Genomic DNA, 16336 nt, shown 5'->3' with positions numbered 1-16336 from the left:
CAATAACAGGTAGCAAAATCCAGATTTTTCCAATATATGAAAAAAGGAAATGTGATGCATTCTTGTAGAATGACATATAATGACAGCCCCCCCCCCCCCCTCAAGATATTGAAATAAAGGGGGGGTCCCATGGCATCACAGATATTGACGGTTTTTAGCCTCTTTAATTTTATTCAGGAGAAATAAGCTTGGCCTTTTAAATAGGGTTCAAACAAAGGTCAATTTTAAATATCTGTACTGTGCTATTTTTAGAAAGACTGGTTTTATCTGGTGCCTTTTTGCGCCTTTTCTAACGGTTTTCATTGGTTTAAACTAGTTGTTGGGCAGAATTTTGTTATTATATAAGGTCCAGCGGCTACCTGGGAACTGTCATTCCGCTGGAGCTGTGAAGAAGCGAAGACCCCACTTTCCCTCCCTTTTTCTTTTAAGGCCCGTCGTGATGTTTTATTTGTGGGAAAATCGCCCAGTGGTATGGGCGGATTGGATTTGGTGTTCTTGGATATATGGAAAGTTATATGATTACTTTATTTAAGCTGTGTATTAATTGGTTTAACCCTTAATAAACATCACGGCCATTTTTCTTCCATTAAAGAAACTTGTGTTGCGTCTTTTTTCCTCTAGTGTTAAGGAATATATCTTGTGTTGCCATGATACGGAACAGGGCTTTTCACATGGAAACTACTTCTCTTTGAACTCCTGGCACATATTTGGACCAGAGGGAACCCAAGCTAGTTATCTCACTGGGCAGTGACCTGCCGGGGGAGCCACTAAAGGCAGATATAGTTCAACAAGAGCCACCCCGATTCTCAGGACCCAAGGGACCCAAACCCAGGACCACAGCTGGTCATGAAGTAATGGCATATCCTAGCTAAAGACAAGTCTACATTCCTGTAGACAGTAGTAATCTGCAGGTAAATACCCTTTTACACTAAAGAGAGAAAATGAAGGTAAGTTGATTGTCCCTGTACCAGAGCACTAGCCGTCATCGGGGCGGCCCGGCATAGTCATTAGGGCGGCCTGGCATAGTCATCGGGGCGGCCTGGCATAGTCATCGGGGCGGCCCGGCATAGTCATCGGGGCGGCCTGGCATAGTCATCGGGGCGGCCTGGCATAGTCATCGGGGCGGCCTGGCATAGTCATCGGGGCGGCCCGGCATAGTCATCGGGGCGGCCCGGCATAGTCATCGGGGCGGCCCGGCATAGTCATCGGGGCGGCCTGGCATAGTCATCGGGGCGGCCTGGCATAGTCATCGGGGCGGCCTGGGACAGACATCGCTCACTACACAGTAAGTGTGCTTCAATCCACCCCTACACTTCTTCTGACTCGGCTCTGGAGACCATAAAAAACACAAGTCTGGCTCATAACTTTGCATATTATCGCTACCAGGAAACAAAAACGTTTTAGGGAAAAATTATTACACCTTCAATGAGGGGTCAACTCAGGAACCCTAATCATGTGACAGTCAAAACTCTCGAGCCTACGCTCAGGTCCTACTCACAGATACCAAGGGCTATGTTTGACAGCTGCTCAGTTTCAATTACTCTGAGGCTATGTGCACACTTTGCGGTGTGCTCTGCGGGTTCTTCCGCAGCGGAATTGATAAATCTGCAGGGCAAAACCGCTGCGGTTATCCCTGCAGATTTATCGCGGTTTGTTTTGCGATTTCCGCTGCGGGTTTACTCCTATACTATTGATGCTGCATATGCAGCAATATGCAGCATCAATAGTAATGGTAAAAATAATAAAAATTGGTTATACTCACCCTCTGATGTCCAGATCTCCTCGGCGCTGCACGCGGCGCTCCGGTTCCAAAGATGCTGTGCCGAGAAGGACCTTCGTGACGTCACGGTCATGTGACCGCGGCGTCATCACGGTCATGTGACCGTGACGTCACCGCAGGTCCTGCTCGCACAGCAACTGAGACCGGACAGCCGCGTGCAGCGCTGAGAGGTGAGTATAGCATCATTTTTTATTTTAATTCTTTTTTTTTACACTATTTATGCTTCCCAGGGCCTGGAGGAGAGTCTCCTCTCCTCCACCCCAGGTAGCAACTGCACATTATCCGCTTACTTCCCGCATCGTGGGCACAGCCCCATGCGGGAAGTTAGCGGATCAATGCATTTCTATGGGTGCAGAATCGCTGCGATTCTGCACAAAGAAGTGACATGCTGCGGAATGTAAACCGCTGCATTTCTGCGCGGTTTTTCCAGCAGCATGTGCACTGCGGTTTCCATAGGGTTTACATGTTAATGTAAACGCTATGGAAACTGCTGCGGACCCTCAGCATCAAAATCGCCGTGGATCCGCAGTAAAAACCGCAAAGTGTGAACATGGCCTGAACCTTCCACATTTCTTGACAATAAATCTGCCCAATTTTTTAAAGATGAGTAAAAAAAAAGAGCGGGGGCATTAACAGACCAAACTTCTAAATCGAATCGGTGATTAGAATGAACAGCACAATGTTTCCATCTGCATGGATCCCTGTTCTGTCCGTTAAAGGCACAGATATGGGAATTCGGCCCTATGCCCGGTTGACCATATCAGCTGTGCAGATCCCTAATTTTCTTGTGCTTAACCCAGACTAGTCTGGACGACATCAATAGTCACAATTGATATATTGGTCGTCAAAACTGCACAGGATCAGTTTTAACATCAGTTTCCAATTGGTCTTTCTGTACCAAATCGTTGGGAAACAAAGATGGATATGTGACAGGGGCTGGGAGACTTTTTCATAGTGTACCATATATACAGAAAATATAGGAAATAAAAGTGCCTCAGATGAGGCTGCGCACAGCCCTGCGAGATGACAGGGGGCTTCTTCCCAGTGTGATGGTCTGATGCTCCTAGGCAGGCAGAGAGCTCCTTCTTTTTCCCTGTGTCAGCGACATGAATAGGCTAAGCCAGCGCCACTTCTCCATCACCTTGGCTAATAGACTGCGCCCGCCATCCAGCCCCTTTCATCGTGACAGTGAGGGGGAGAATTAAACGGCATGAGACAAGAATGCATCCTCAAAACCTCGCTCAGGATCTGAAATCAGGCCTTATCAGAGATCAGCCATCTTATACTTGCAAACCAGTCATGGACTTATGTAGTCGGACAGCCCTCAGACTTGTCAGGGGAAGCACATGTAGCATGGAAGAACGCTATATTGTAAACCATCAATGCTATGCTGAAAATTTAAGTGCTTCCATATAGACCCATAGACTATAACTTCCGGGCGGTCTGCATCATACTCCGCAGTGACTGTCTAAAACGTGACTTAATAATATGGCAGCTGCATCAACTCATGCTACTGTGGAGGCGGCTGTTAGACACAACCCAACTCCCTATAGAGAAGGCAGAGACGGTTTATTACCATATTTGCCTTCCTGATCACTGTAAAGGCAGCGCTGAACAAGCACTGTGTATACAGGATAGGAAGCGCTGTCCGGGTTTACTCCACCTAGTTAGCTCTGCTGTGCAGCCACGAGGCTTAATTTGCCCTTCAACTAGGGTTAATATACCAGCCCTAACTACAGGGATAATTAAATCATTTACAAATAGTTTTTAAATATAAAAATGCCACCCTAAGATCTTTTATGACCTTATCGGGGGCATCATATGTGGAATATATTACAAATAAATAAATTAAAAAAAGTTGCTGTTACTAGCCCCACACCCTTCAGAAAAAAAAAGCAAATGAAAAAATCAGTATCCGATATATAAAAATAACTTCTGGAAATAGGAACAAATTAAAAAATATATATTTTATTGGTCCTTTATTGGTCATGAAAAAAAATGTGTAAAACACACATTTCCTTTAAGAAATGAATGGAAATACCAAAAAAAAAAAACAAACCTGACATGAAATGTATCACAAAATAAAGATGCAAAAATAATTTCAGTATCCGCAATGATTAAAAAACATTACAGCATTGTATACCGCATGAACAACCTCCCACTAGAAATGTGCCTGGTCAAGAACGGGGAAAATGGCCTGGTCTTGAACTGGTTAATATTAACGTGGCTTTTTGTGCCATTTCTTTAACAACTATTGGTATGATCTGGAAACAAATAATCGAAATACAATATTTGCACATTTTGTAAATTGACCAGAGATATTTCCAGGGCAGCAGAAATAAGCAAGTTCACTAAATGTTCAAGATTTCTTACCATGGTAGATGTCTTGTAAGGAGCCTCCCCCACAAAATTCCATACATATCCAAAGCTTGTCACGCCTAAAATAAGAAAACAAATACAAAGTAATGAAGACAAATAACATATGTTTTAACCAATGATTCTGAATGTGCAAGATCATCATGAAAAATAAGTGTTAGAAATGTAGCAATAGCAAAGCTTGGTCAGATTTATATACCAAGGCAAGTAACTCTCAGCCAGAAGTAAAGTGTCGACATTGACTGCTAGGATTGTTACTTCCAGTAGGTGGCACTAGAGTTCTAGTCCTCTTCCTCTCTGAAGAGATAATTTGAATAGTATACCGAATGCTTCCAAACTCCCTCTAGTGGTGGCTTTTCAGAATAAATTTGAACAGATTGACTGGGATTTAAAAAAAATAAAAATAAAAGAGAACTGGAAATGAGTTAACTCCTTTTACTTTGGTGGTTCCCACCGACCATGCAGCCATAACTTGACCAATGCAGCCAATCAGTGACGTCAGTAATTGGGTACAAAAACACGAACAATAGACGTAATGTCATCACTACAGATCTATGAACATTCAGTCCAATCTGCAGGCACCATGTTATAGAGCAGAGGAAGCGGAGCAGATTGCTATATAGATGTACTGTATAGTGGCGGAGTACTGCACATCTTCCACCTGCTGAAATCAATAAGAGGTGGATGTGAGGTGCACAGTCCACGGCCACTACTGCGTCAACAGAGCTGTGCAGCTCTGGAACTGAGCAGGTCCAGCCGCCGCTGACACCAGGAACACCTGATCGGCGGGGCACCACCACTGATCAGACATCGGATGACCGATCTTAAGGATAAGCTGTCAATGTTAAAGTCCCAAACAACCCCTTTATTAATTTTAATCTCTGCTCTTCCTGGGATTTTTGGTCCGGTAGGCGGTCCTATTAGTGACTGACAGTTTTCTATATATAAGTGTGCTTACAGAGAAAGCAGTCAGTCACTGATCGGACCGCCCACTGGACCAAAAAACCCAGAAACAGCAGAAGATTAAAACAAAGATTTTACTGAATCTTTCACCACAAAACTATATATCAAACTACTCAGCTCCCACTGCTCTTTAAGATTTAATGGCATTTTCGTGGTTCCCTTTAAGTAATGCTTATTTGTGTTTGTTTTAACTTATTTCCAGCTAGTTTAGAAAAATTCCACACAACCGCCTTTGATGCGATATGTTTCCTGGCTTTCTGTACCCAGTGTTTTGCTATCCCAGGATACCCTCCCCTTTAGGACTCATTCTGCTTTTTCCGAATGTGAGGCCCGGAATGGTACAATGTCTCATAAAGCTGTTACCGTTTTGCTGACATTTAGACTGTGATTTTTCCATGTATTGGAAGAAAAGTGAACATCAATAAATGTTTTTGGAAATGCTGATAAAGCTAAGACGTCTCATAAATGTCAGATTGCAAAGACATAAACCCTTTCAGGCTTAAAAAGAAACTAGACTGAAATGGGTGAGATCAGTGATGCAGAGGTGTCGGTGCACAGAGCTTTCCGTGCAGTCTTTCCAGATTGTTGCCCAGCGTGCTGTAGGTACAGATCCTTCTCGCTGCTGAGATTATAGTCAGGCTAGATTGCCTTCAGCGATCACTTTGCACGTCACTAGAAATGGGGAGAAAGGCGATGGAGTTTTGCATATTTCCATTCAGTTACACAATCTGGAAACAAGATTGTTGTGATATAAAGAATGAGAAATATTTCATGTCGTCTCCAGCGAGCACCGACTCTCACACACCCAATATATAGCGGAAAATAGTTATACATCCTAACTCATGGCACATGGAGAACCCTCTCCGAAATCTGAAACCACCCCGTCTATGTATTGGGGAAAGGCACAATGAGAATATAGCACAATTAGGCTGAATAAAGAGACCCATGTTTCACAGACCGTGTCCGGACAGGAATGACCACACTGACCGAAAGTGTCCTGACCCAAACTAGCAGCCTCATGTAAGCCTATGAGGCCATCAGTTGGACAGGTGGTCGGCCCCGCCATTGCTCTCGGACTGTGAAACATGGATACCTGAAAACAGATTAACAAATGGAAACTTGGCTGCAAAAACTGCTCCAGATTCACCACAGATTTGCACAGAGATCCATGTTTAACCCCTTATAGTGACTGTCTCAACTTCTTAAATGGGTAAAATTGCAAAGTGATTGTAAAAACAAACAACTTTGCAATTTAATTCTCATTAAAAAAAATTCCATTCTAAAAAAAAAATGAAGGGTTTAATAATTTAATAGTTTTTTGTTTTCATAGTGAACTAAAATAAACTGGTTGCATAAGTGTGAACACCCTTTTATAACTGGGGATGTGTTCAGAATTACCCAATCACATGTACGCTCATATTAAATAATAGTCAGTACACAGCTCCATATAAAGTTCTAGCTGTTCTAGGAGGATTTCCTTGAGATTTTCTTAGTTGCATTTTACAGCAACGTCATTGGGTCCATGGTCAAGACCATTGCTGATCATCTGGTCTTGATGAAGAGGTGTGCGGAAGTCAGACGTTCCGGATTCATGAAGAGGCGTCAGACAAGTGGAGTGCATCTCTGTGAGAACCTCACCACAATTCTTAGTCTGGCCCCTGCTAACTGAGAATTGTGGCAAAGGGAACACCGCTGCTAGTCATGACCTTGACGAGCAACAATCGCCAAGCACCCATCCCAACTCGGCTCCGACCACTTTGTCGGAGATGGGCGAAAATGACGCGAGAATGCCAAAGTCACATAGTTTTAGCACAGCCTCCAATTGTGCAAAATTATGTGTCTTTTCAAAGCTTATTAAGCCAAAATACTGTTGTAAATGCTTTGATGAATCAGGCCGGTCATCTGTAAACAGCTGACAATTCAGCAAAGGGATCTCATTGTTGAAAGTTATCAGTCAGGAGAAGGGTAAAAAATTATTTCCAAAGGATTATTTCTACTATTGAACATTGTGAAGATAGTCGTCAAGAAGTGGCTTAAGTTTGGTAATTCAGAGACTGGACGTCCCACAAAAATTGATGAAAAGACAAAAAGCAAACTGGTTAAAGACGCTGCAATGAGGTCTACAGCAGAATTAAAAGAGCTACAGGAATTTCTGTATAGTTTGGGTTGTGTACTGTATAAGACAACAATCTCCCATATTCTTCATGTGTCTGACCTGTGGGGTAGGGTGACAAGACAAAGCTTTTTCTTGAAAGGAAAAACATATAAGCCCTGCTATGTTTTGCCAAAACCTACATCAACTTCAAGATCATTTAGGAAAACAAGTTCTAGTCTGATGAGAACAAGGTTGAACTTAATGACCATAGTTCCAAAAATGATGTTTGGCGCAAAACGAACACTGCGCATCACCAAAATAACACCATACCCACAATGAAGGAGCATTGTGTTGTAGGGCGCTGTTCATTGACGGCCTGAACTGGGGATTTAGTCAAAGTGGAGGGAATAAGAAACAGTTCCAAATATTAGTCAACTTGGCAACAAAACCATCCGTCTTCCCCTTTAAGCACAACGACCCTAAGCATACCTCCAAATCCACAAGTATGTAAGAAGATCTTAAGTTTTGGAATGGCGCAGCCACAGCCCAGGCTTGAATCCAATTGAGAATCTGTGGGTTGACCTGAAGAGAGCGCTATACATAAGAGATGCCCCTTGCAATCTGACAGATTTCGCGCACTACTGCAAGGAAGCATGGACAAAAGTTGCCAAAACTATATGTGCCATGCTGATAGACTCCTACCCAAAATGACTGCAAGCTATCATACATTCAAAAGGTACGTCCAAAAGTATTAGTTTAAGGGTGTACACACTTATGCCACCACATTACTTTAGATTGCTTTATACAGATTATGGGTGACACTCATGGGGGAAATTGTTCTGAAATTATTCTTCTTGGTATGATTTTTTTTTAACTTATCAAAAACCTGGCATTTTAACAGGGGTGCACAGACTTTTTATAACCACTGTATGGCAAAACTTTGTACAAGGTTCACTATTAAATGCTGTGTCACAAGCCAATTTACATATAAAAGTTGTCAAATTGCAGCATTTATGCACCTTAAGACTTAAATTGACAAGTAATGTGATCTATTAAAGGCGTCTTCTGTGGGGGTCTGACAAGTATCATGCCCACCAATCAGCCAATATATGCTTCAGCAGCAGAAAGATATGAGGAACATACGGCGTAGAACACCGCAGCTACGTACATTGTTTAGAGACGTTTATTTCCCATTCACTTTTATTGAACCTTGCCCACTTAAAATGGCGAGAAATGCCGCAGTGGCCAGTAAGCAACCTAAGTGCCACATCTCCACCAGATCCTGCGGTTTCTGCTTTTGGCACCAGGCGCCGCCGTGTTTACTCTGCGAGTGGCCAAGGTAAGATGTCAGACCCAGAAGCTCTGTCCATCCACTAAGGTTAGAATGGCTGGGACCTGTAGTGCCATCCAGTCTGGCAGTATAGGTGTGTGTGCTTCCAGCTGAAGTTATCAGCTCCCTGTTCCAGCCAACTGGAGAGCACCACACCGTACCAAGGCTTCCAGCTTGTTGCTGGGAGCTGCCAGATATAGCTAGGTGTGCATCTTCTCATTCTGTGTGGTTTCATGTATTCCATTTTGACCCTAGCTTGTTACTATTCTTACAGATCCTGATTTTGTCTTTGACATGACCTCTTGGCTCCGACCCTGCTTGGCGACCATTCCTACCTCTGCATGGCAGCCTTTCCATGGTAGCATTCCACTGGGACCTATTGTAAAACAGGTCCCTGTCCCTAGGGGTTAAATGGTATTGGGATTTATCTAGCGCCTGCCTGATGAAGAGGCTTGTGCCAAGTCTGTCCAAGGCAGTGTTTGACCCTGTGGCTCCTGGCAGACGTTCCAGTAAGGGGCTGTGGTGTGCCTCTCTGTAGACTGCTTACATTCAGCTGCTGGAGTAGATATGAGTTGATTGGTGGGGCTGCCAGGTGTCAATCCCTCACAGATTTCAAAGGATAGCTCATCAAATTTCTGTTAAACGTATTTATACCCAAATATTTGGTATTTTTTTATTTCTTAGTTTTCGTATTGTGATGTAAACTAAAAAAAAAATTAAGAAATCTTGCAATTTTCACATTGACCATTAGGCCTCATTCTAGACACATACTTGCGGTTCTTTCATTCCCAGAACTAGAAAGAATCAGACACAACTTAGCTGAATTTAAGCACAGTACAATGCAAAAGTTTGAGACAGCTGTGCAAAATCAATGCTAAAAAGTAAGAATGCTTTGAAAAAAAAGTGTTAATATTTAGTTTTATCGATGAATAAAATGTAAAGTGAATGAACAAGAGAATGTGACCACCCTTTCCTTCAAAGCAGCATGAAAGCATCAATTCCTCTAGGTACACTCGCACACCATTTTTAAAAGATCTCAGCACGGAGGTTTAACCAAACATCTTGGACAACTAACCACAGAGCCAATCAGATATCTTCCTGATGGTATTATCTGATGGTTAGTACCTGCCTGTATTTCTCAGCATTGAGGAATCAAGAAATGGACAACATTGAGGATCCTAAACATAGTAATCGGCAAAGGAAACTTAGTGCAGCAGATGAAAGACACACTGTCACAATTCCTCCAGCTCAGAGCGTCTGGGACTCAGTGATGGACAGCTCTGTCATCCTATCCTGTGCTGGGGCGTGCTGAGCTGTCAGTGCTTTGATTGACAACTCGGTTGAACTATCTGAGACTGGGAGGTACAGAGATTTCCAGAGGTGCTCCCTGTTCTTAGCAATTGCCCTGCTATTTAGGTGAGCTGTTGGGCCCAGATCACTGCCAGTCAAAAACTTATGCCCTCTGGGTGTGTTATCCTTATCCCTGTCCGGTAAGTTCTGATCTTTTGCTGCTGACCTTTGAACCATGTTCTGACCACCTGTTTGTTATTGCCTCTTTGCTTCTGATCTTCCGCTGCTGACCTTTGGACCGTGTTCTGACTATCCATTTTGTTATTGCCCCTTTGCTTATCCGCTATTTCTCAGGTATTCTGTCCCTGGAATGTGACCTGACTTATGACATTGTATTTTCCCTTGGTTTACTACATGCTCTTTTGGTATTGACCCCAAAATGTCTGACTTCACGGACTTACAGCCTGTCGATGGGTTGTGACTAGCGTCACAGCTACACTTCAAAATCAAAAGATGTCCAGCAGTGCCATCAGTTCAGAACTGGCTGTAACTGGTGGGACCCAACTACACCCGTCTACTGTTCAGAAAAATCTCACTAGAAGTGGACTTTTTTTGAAGAATTGTGACATAAAGAAACATACCTTCAAGATGGAAACAAGGCCAAGCGACATAACTATGCATGAAAACATAAGAACTTGGCTGAAGAAAAATGTCAGCATGTGCTCTAAGTCAAAATGTGAAATATTTGGCAGTAGCAGATAGCAGTTCTTTTTCTAAGGACTGGTGCCAGCTACAATAATGGTTGCCTGCAGGAACAGTGAAGAATGTTGCAGGGTCCTTTAAAGTTTGGTGCTGCATTTCATCAAATGGAGCTGGGGATTTGGTCAGGATTAATGATGTCCTCAGTGTTGAGAAAATTAGGCAGATACTTATCCATCATCCAATGTAGTCATCTGATTGGCTCCAAATTTATTCTGCAGGAGGACAACCCCCCTCAACATACAGCAAATGTCATTAAGAACTATCTTCAGTGGAAATAGCAATGAGTCCTGGAAGTGAGGATATGACCCCAACAAACCACTGATCTCAACATCATTGAGTCTGTCTGGGATTAAATACACATTAGAACTGTGGTTAGTTCTCCAAAATATTTGGAACAATCTTCTTGACGACTTCAAGTGTACATAGAAAAATGTATACTGTTTTAAAGGAAAAACCTGATCACACCAATTATTAATTTGTTTTATATTTGTCTTATGTTTATTCACTTTGCATTTTTTTTAAATTGATAATAAACTAATTTACTTATAAATGCATGTGAATTTTTATCCTGTATAAACTGAATATAGACGGTGATGACAAATTAGACTGCTAAAGTCTAGCGTAAAGTATATTAAATGTGAATCTAAAATTAGGCTAATTGGCCATCGTGAAAATTTCAGGTTTTTGTTTGTTTTTTATGATATGGAAAATAGAAAAAAACAACTTTTTTTCATGACATTTTGCACTTCATGATAGTGATAACATTTCTTCAATATGACTTGTGTTTATTTGTGAAAATGTCAGAAATGTTGTGAAAATTTTAAAACAATTTTTATGCCCTTAACCCCTTTCTGACCTCGGACGGGATAGTAAGTCCGAGGTCAGAAGCCCCTCTTTGATGCGGGCTCCGGCGGTGAGCCCGCATCAAAGCCGGGACATGTCAGCTGTTTTGAACAGCAGACATGTGCCCGCAATAGGCACGGGCAGAATCGCGATCTGCCCGCGCCTATTAACTAGTTAAATGCCGCTGTCAAACGCAGACAGCGGCATTTAACTACCGCATCCGGCCGGGCGGCCGGAAATGACGGCATCGCCGACAACCCCGTCACATGATCGGAGGTCGGCGATGCTTCTGAATGGTAACCATAGAGGTCCTTGAGACCTCTATGGTTACTGATCGCCGGTAGCTGTGAGCGCCACCCTGTGGTCGGCGCTCACAGCACACCTGATTTTCTGCTGCATAGCAGCGAACAGCAGATCGCTGCTATGTAGCAGAGGCGATCGTGCTGTGCCTGCTTCTAGCCTCCCATGGAGGCTATTGAAGCATGGCAAAAGTAAAAAAAAAAAAGTTAAAAAAAATGTGAAAAAAAAAAAAAATATATAAAAGTTTAAATCACCCCCCTTTCGCCCCAATCAAAATAAATCAATAAAAAAAATCAAATCTACACATATTTGATATCGCCGTGTTCAGAATAGCCCGATCTATCAATAAAAAAAAGCATTAACCAGATCGCTAAACAGCGTAGCGAGAAAAAAATTCGAAACGCCATAATTACATTTTTTTGGTCGCCGCGACATTGCATTAAAATGCAATAACGGGCGATCAAAAGAACGTATCTGCACCAAAATGCTATCATTAAAAACGCCAGCTCGGCACGCAAAAAATAAGCCCTCAACCGACCCCAGATCATGAAAAATGGAGACGCGAGTATCGGAAAATGGCGCAATTTTTTTTTTTTTTTTTTATACCAAAGTTTGGAATTTTTTTTCACAGGCAGGTCAGTTTTAGCATTTAGTGAACCTAGCAAAAAAGCCAAACAAAAAACAAGTGTGGGACTGCACTTTTTTTGCAATTTCACTGCACTTGGAATTTTTTCCCCGTTTTCTAGTACACGACATGCTAAAACCAATGATGTCGTTCAAAAGTACAACTCGCCCCGCAAAAAATAAGCCCTCACATGGCCAAATTGACGGAAAAATAAAAAAGTTATGGCTCTGGGAAGGAGGGGAGTGAAAAACGAACACGGAAAAACGAAAAATCCCAAGGTCATGAAGGGGTTAAATTAGAGCATTTTCTGATACAAAATTGTTAATAAATACATTTCCCACATGTCGACTTTACATCAGCACAATTTTTGAAACACATTTCTTTTTAGGTAGGTAGTTATAAGGGTTAAAACTGACCAGTCATTGCTTATTTTTCCAACAAAATTTACAAAACCATTGTCTCACATAGAGCTGATACCCGCACTCGATCGCAGCGGGCTCAGCATGAACATGGCGCCGTATCTATACAGCAGTTTGTGGGAAGGGGTTAAACTTAAAATGTGATTGGGGTAATTAGGGCTTATAACAATCAGTGGCACAATCCATAGCCACACTCAAGGGTGATTTATCGATGTTACTTTCAGCAGACTTAAAGGGAATCACTACATTTGATCTATCTAAACTATTAATATGGGCATACAGGTTATAGAATGCTGAAAACAGTCCTCTCTGTGTGTCTCATATCAGCTGTGTTGTTGTTGTTAAATCATCTTTTTATCACTTTATATAAAAGACCTCTTCCAGGCTCTGGGGAGGACTCTGCTTGGAAGATAACTCTGCCTCCAGAGCTTATTTTACATGAAGACGCAGTTAGCAGTGAGACAAGTAACTAACAAATTAAATTTGTCTTCTTGCAAACACATTTTCTGCTTCTCTCTGAGCTCTGCTGTAATATAACAATACTGTCACACTGGCTGCTTGTGAGCTGGAAGCTGAAGCTGAGGGTAACCTGCAGATGTGTCCTGCAGGTATAATCACACACAGCTCTGCAGTGAGATCAGGAGAGCAGAGAGCGGCCATCACACCTCACACTGGTAACTGCCCCTTCATGTAAAATAATCTCTGGGGGCAGAGCTATCTTCCAGACAGCGTCCTCCCCAAAGCCTGGAGAAGATCATTTATATAAAGTGATGATTTATCCACAACAAGGCACCTTACATGAGACATACAGGTATCACTCCTCTCAGCAGTCTATAACCTATATGCCCATATTAATAGTTTACATGCATCATTTACTGGACTGTGTGTTGTATTTTTTTTATGAAAACAGTTTTCTTTGCTGCAGATCTACCAGTTCTCTGAATGCTGACCTCTGTATAACCCCACCCCCACCACTGATTGGCAGCTTTCTGTATGCACTGTGCATAGGCAGAAAGCTGCCAATCAGTGGTGTGGGTGGGGTTATACAGAGATGATGAATACGGAGGACTTCATGGCAACAGTTTAACTAGTCCTCTAGTGATAATCTGCAGATAAAAGTGATTTTGTCAAACTACAGCAAGCAGCCCAGTAAGTGCCGCATCAGTGGAATTGGGGCCTCTGACCCTACATTATGCTGCTCTCACACTAGGTGGCAAAAATCTGGTGACCGTTTCCCTTCAAGAAGGCATAAGCATGAACCACCAAGATTAGCTAGGACATCAACAATCAGATTAAACGTGACTTGGCCCTTCCTCTATGAAGAGCAGCCAATATAGTTATAGCTATGAACAATTTAAGGAAACTATAAATGAAATGTCAAAATCTATATTTTTCGGTTAATATCCAAGAACAAATTTATCAAACACTCCACCTCAGATAGCTGCCAAAGTAAGCCACGATGTTCGTATGTTTGCAGTCCTTCATCATTATGATCTCCTGCTGCACCACCGCAAAGTCTTCTCCTGTAAAGGAATAAACAAAAATATAAATAACAAATGCATATAAAAGTAATTAAGAAATAAACATTTGGCTATGTACACATTAGGACAATGCTCTATGTCGAGCTCTGAGACCTAGGGCTTTCGTCTTTTTACCAGTAAACAGTATACAGAGATGTGCCCCTGAGACGCCCATTTATTGCATGAATCTAAGGCCCCAATTCATCACGAGGGGGCATGATGAGGGGATATGCTGGAGTGAGGTGTGCATGATTTATTAAGAGGCACATGCCTCTAAATGAATTATCTGTGTGTTTAAAGTGGTTTGTACCTCCCATGCGACTCGCCACAAATCTTACTCCAGTCAGAGAGTGGAGTAAGATTTCTGGCATGAGGCATGCTACAGGTTGTCATGAATTGGAAGAGCGGTGGGGCATCATGGCCCCGAACTGGCCCAGGAGCTGGCAGATTTGAGCAAAACTGGTGTAAAAATGCCAGAAGTTGGATCACTTTTATGCAACTCCGCATTGTACAAGAATGTTGCCACTTTTTCAGAGTGATGTAAGCCTTATCACTAAGAGATGAATATTTGGACTCTGGTTGTCCTAATCTTCATCAATATCAAACTTTTTGCACGACGCAACAGTATCATCTAGAGTCGTCACCATCATCATCATATTCTAAAATAGAATAGTTTGTGTTAAAGAGCAAACCCAATCTTACACCAACCTGCTAATTAAAGAAGCACTCCTATTAAGTTTTTAATTCATTAAAGGGAACCTGTCACCACGTTTTTGGAAGATGGGATAAAAATAGCGTTAAATAGGGGCAGAGGTGGGCGTTACATTAGTGTGTTTGTTATGCGTTTATTACCCACCTAAGTTGCCGAAATACCTTTGCAAAGTCTCCGTTTTCGCCTGTCAATCAGGCTGGTCTGGTCAAAAGGGCGTTGTCTTCCCCCAGATTTTGCGTAGTTTTCCGTTGGTGGCGTAGTGGTGTGCGCATGCCCAAGGTCCCGAATCCTCTGCCAGGGGATTTAAAAGAGCGCGCTGTTCGTTATTTCATTGGTGATCGGTGGGCGCGGCCATCTTCCTTTGGCCGCGCGTGCGCAGAAGCGGCGCTCTGCTGGCCGCGGCTTCAGGAAAATGGCCGCCGCGATATCAATCTGCGCACGCGCGGCATCCCGCAGCCATTTTCCTGAAGCCGCAGCCAGCAGAGCGCCGCTTCTGCGCACGCGCGGCCAAAGGAAGATGGCCGCGCCCACCGATCACCAATGAAATAACGAACAGCGCGCTCTTTTAAATCCCCTGGCAGAGGATTCGGGACCTTGGGCATGCGCACACCACTACGCCACCAACGGAAAACTACGCAAAATCTGGGGGAAGACAACACGCCCTTTTGACCAGACCAGCCTGATTGACAGGCGAAAACGGAGACTTTGCAAAGGTATTTCGGCAACTTAGGTGGGTAATAAACGCATAACAAACACACTAATGTAACGCCCACCTCTGCCCCTATTTAACGCTATTTTTATCCCATCTTCCAAAAACGTGGTGACAGGTTCCCTTTAAATGTGTGTCTATATGCATGTGTTGTAGTGTAAGAGTAAACCTCATATGCAAATTGCCTCTTCAGAGAGCAGAACTCTATAGCGCCACCTGTTGGAAGCAACAATCCTAGAAGTCATTATCAACCCTTTAACAAGTCCTGCAATGTGACTTGGGATAAAAGCGAAATCAGATTCTCAATTTGCAGACAGTGTTTCAGGGTATTGCCCCTCATCAGTGCAAAGTATGAGATCTGATTTGGCTAGGTCTAAGAGGTAACGTTTCTTATTGTGGAGAGTGACATTCAGACGCTGGCATGCCAATGTAAGAAGACCTATTCGCCATGCAATGTTCACCTGGGAAAGTAAAAATGCAAATAGCCTCTTCAGAGAGGAAGAGGACTACAACTCTAGGAATTGCATGCTCTCTCTTGGTTTTTTTTCCCTGACTGATTTGGAAAACTGCTGTTTTTTAATTTTCATTGTTTTTTTTTTCACCTATAGCAAG

The 16336-nt window shown here is 42.8% G+C and overlaps 1 protein-coding gene across 4 annotated transcripts in view; it reads right to left on the bottom strand.

Annotated features, from left to right (window-relative positions):
- The window catches only part of MAP4K3 (mitogen-activated protein kinase kinase kinase kinase 3), a 306530-nt gene that overhangs the window by 145072 nt on the left and 145122 nt on the right, over positions 1–16336 (bottom strand). For all 4 annotated transcript variants that reach the window (XM_077282921.1, XM_077282922.1, XM_077282923.1 and 1 more), the window contains exons 3-4: positions 14216–14306; positions 4154–4218 (exon numbers count right to left, since the gene is read on the bottom strand). In XM_077282921.1, the coding sequence (XP_077139036.1) occupies positions 4154–4218; positions 14216–14306 (156 nt within the window). The remainder of the gene's footprint in view (positions 1–4153; positions 4219–14215; positions 14307–16336) is intronic.

Source organism: Ranitomeya variabilis, chromosome 2 (genome assembly GCF_051348905.1).
Source record: "Ranitomeya variabilis isolate aRanVar5 chromosome 2, aRanVar5.hap1, whole genome shotgun sequence".
Classification (NCBI taxonomy): Eukaryota; Metazoa; Chordata; class Amphibia; order Anura; family Dendrobatidae; genus Ranitomeya; species Ranitomeya variabilis.
The sequence above is the reverse complement of the archived record's forward strand: the minus strand, read 5'-3'. Positions and strand labels throughout refer to the sequence as shown.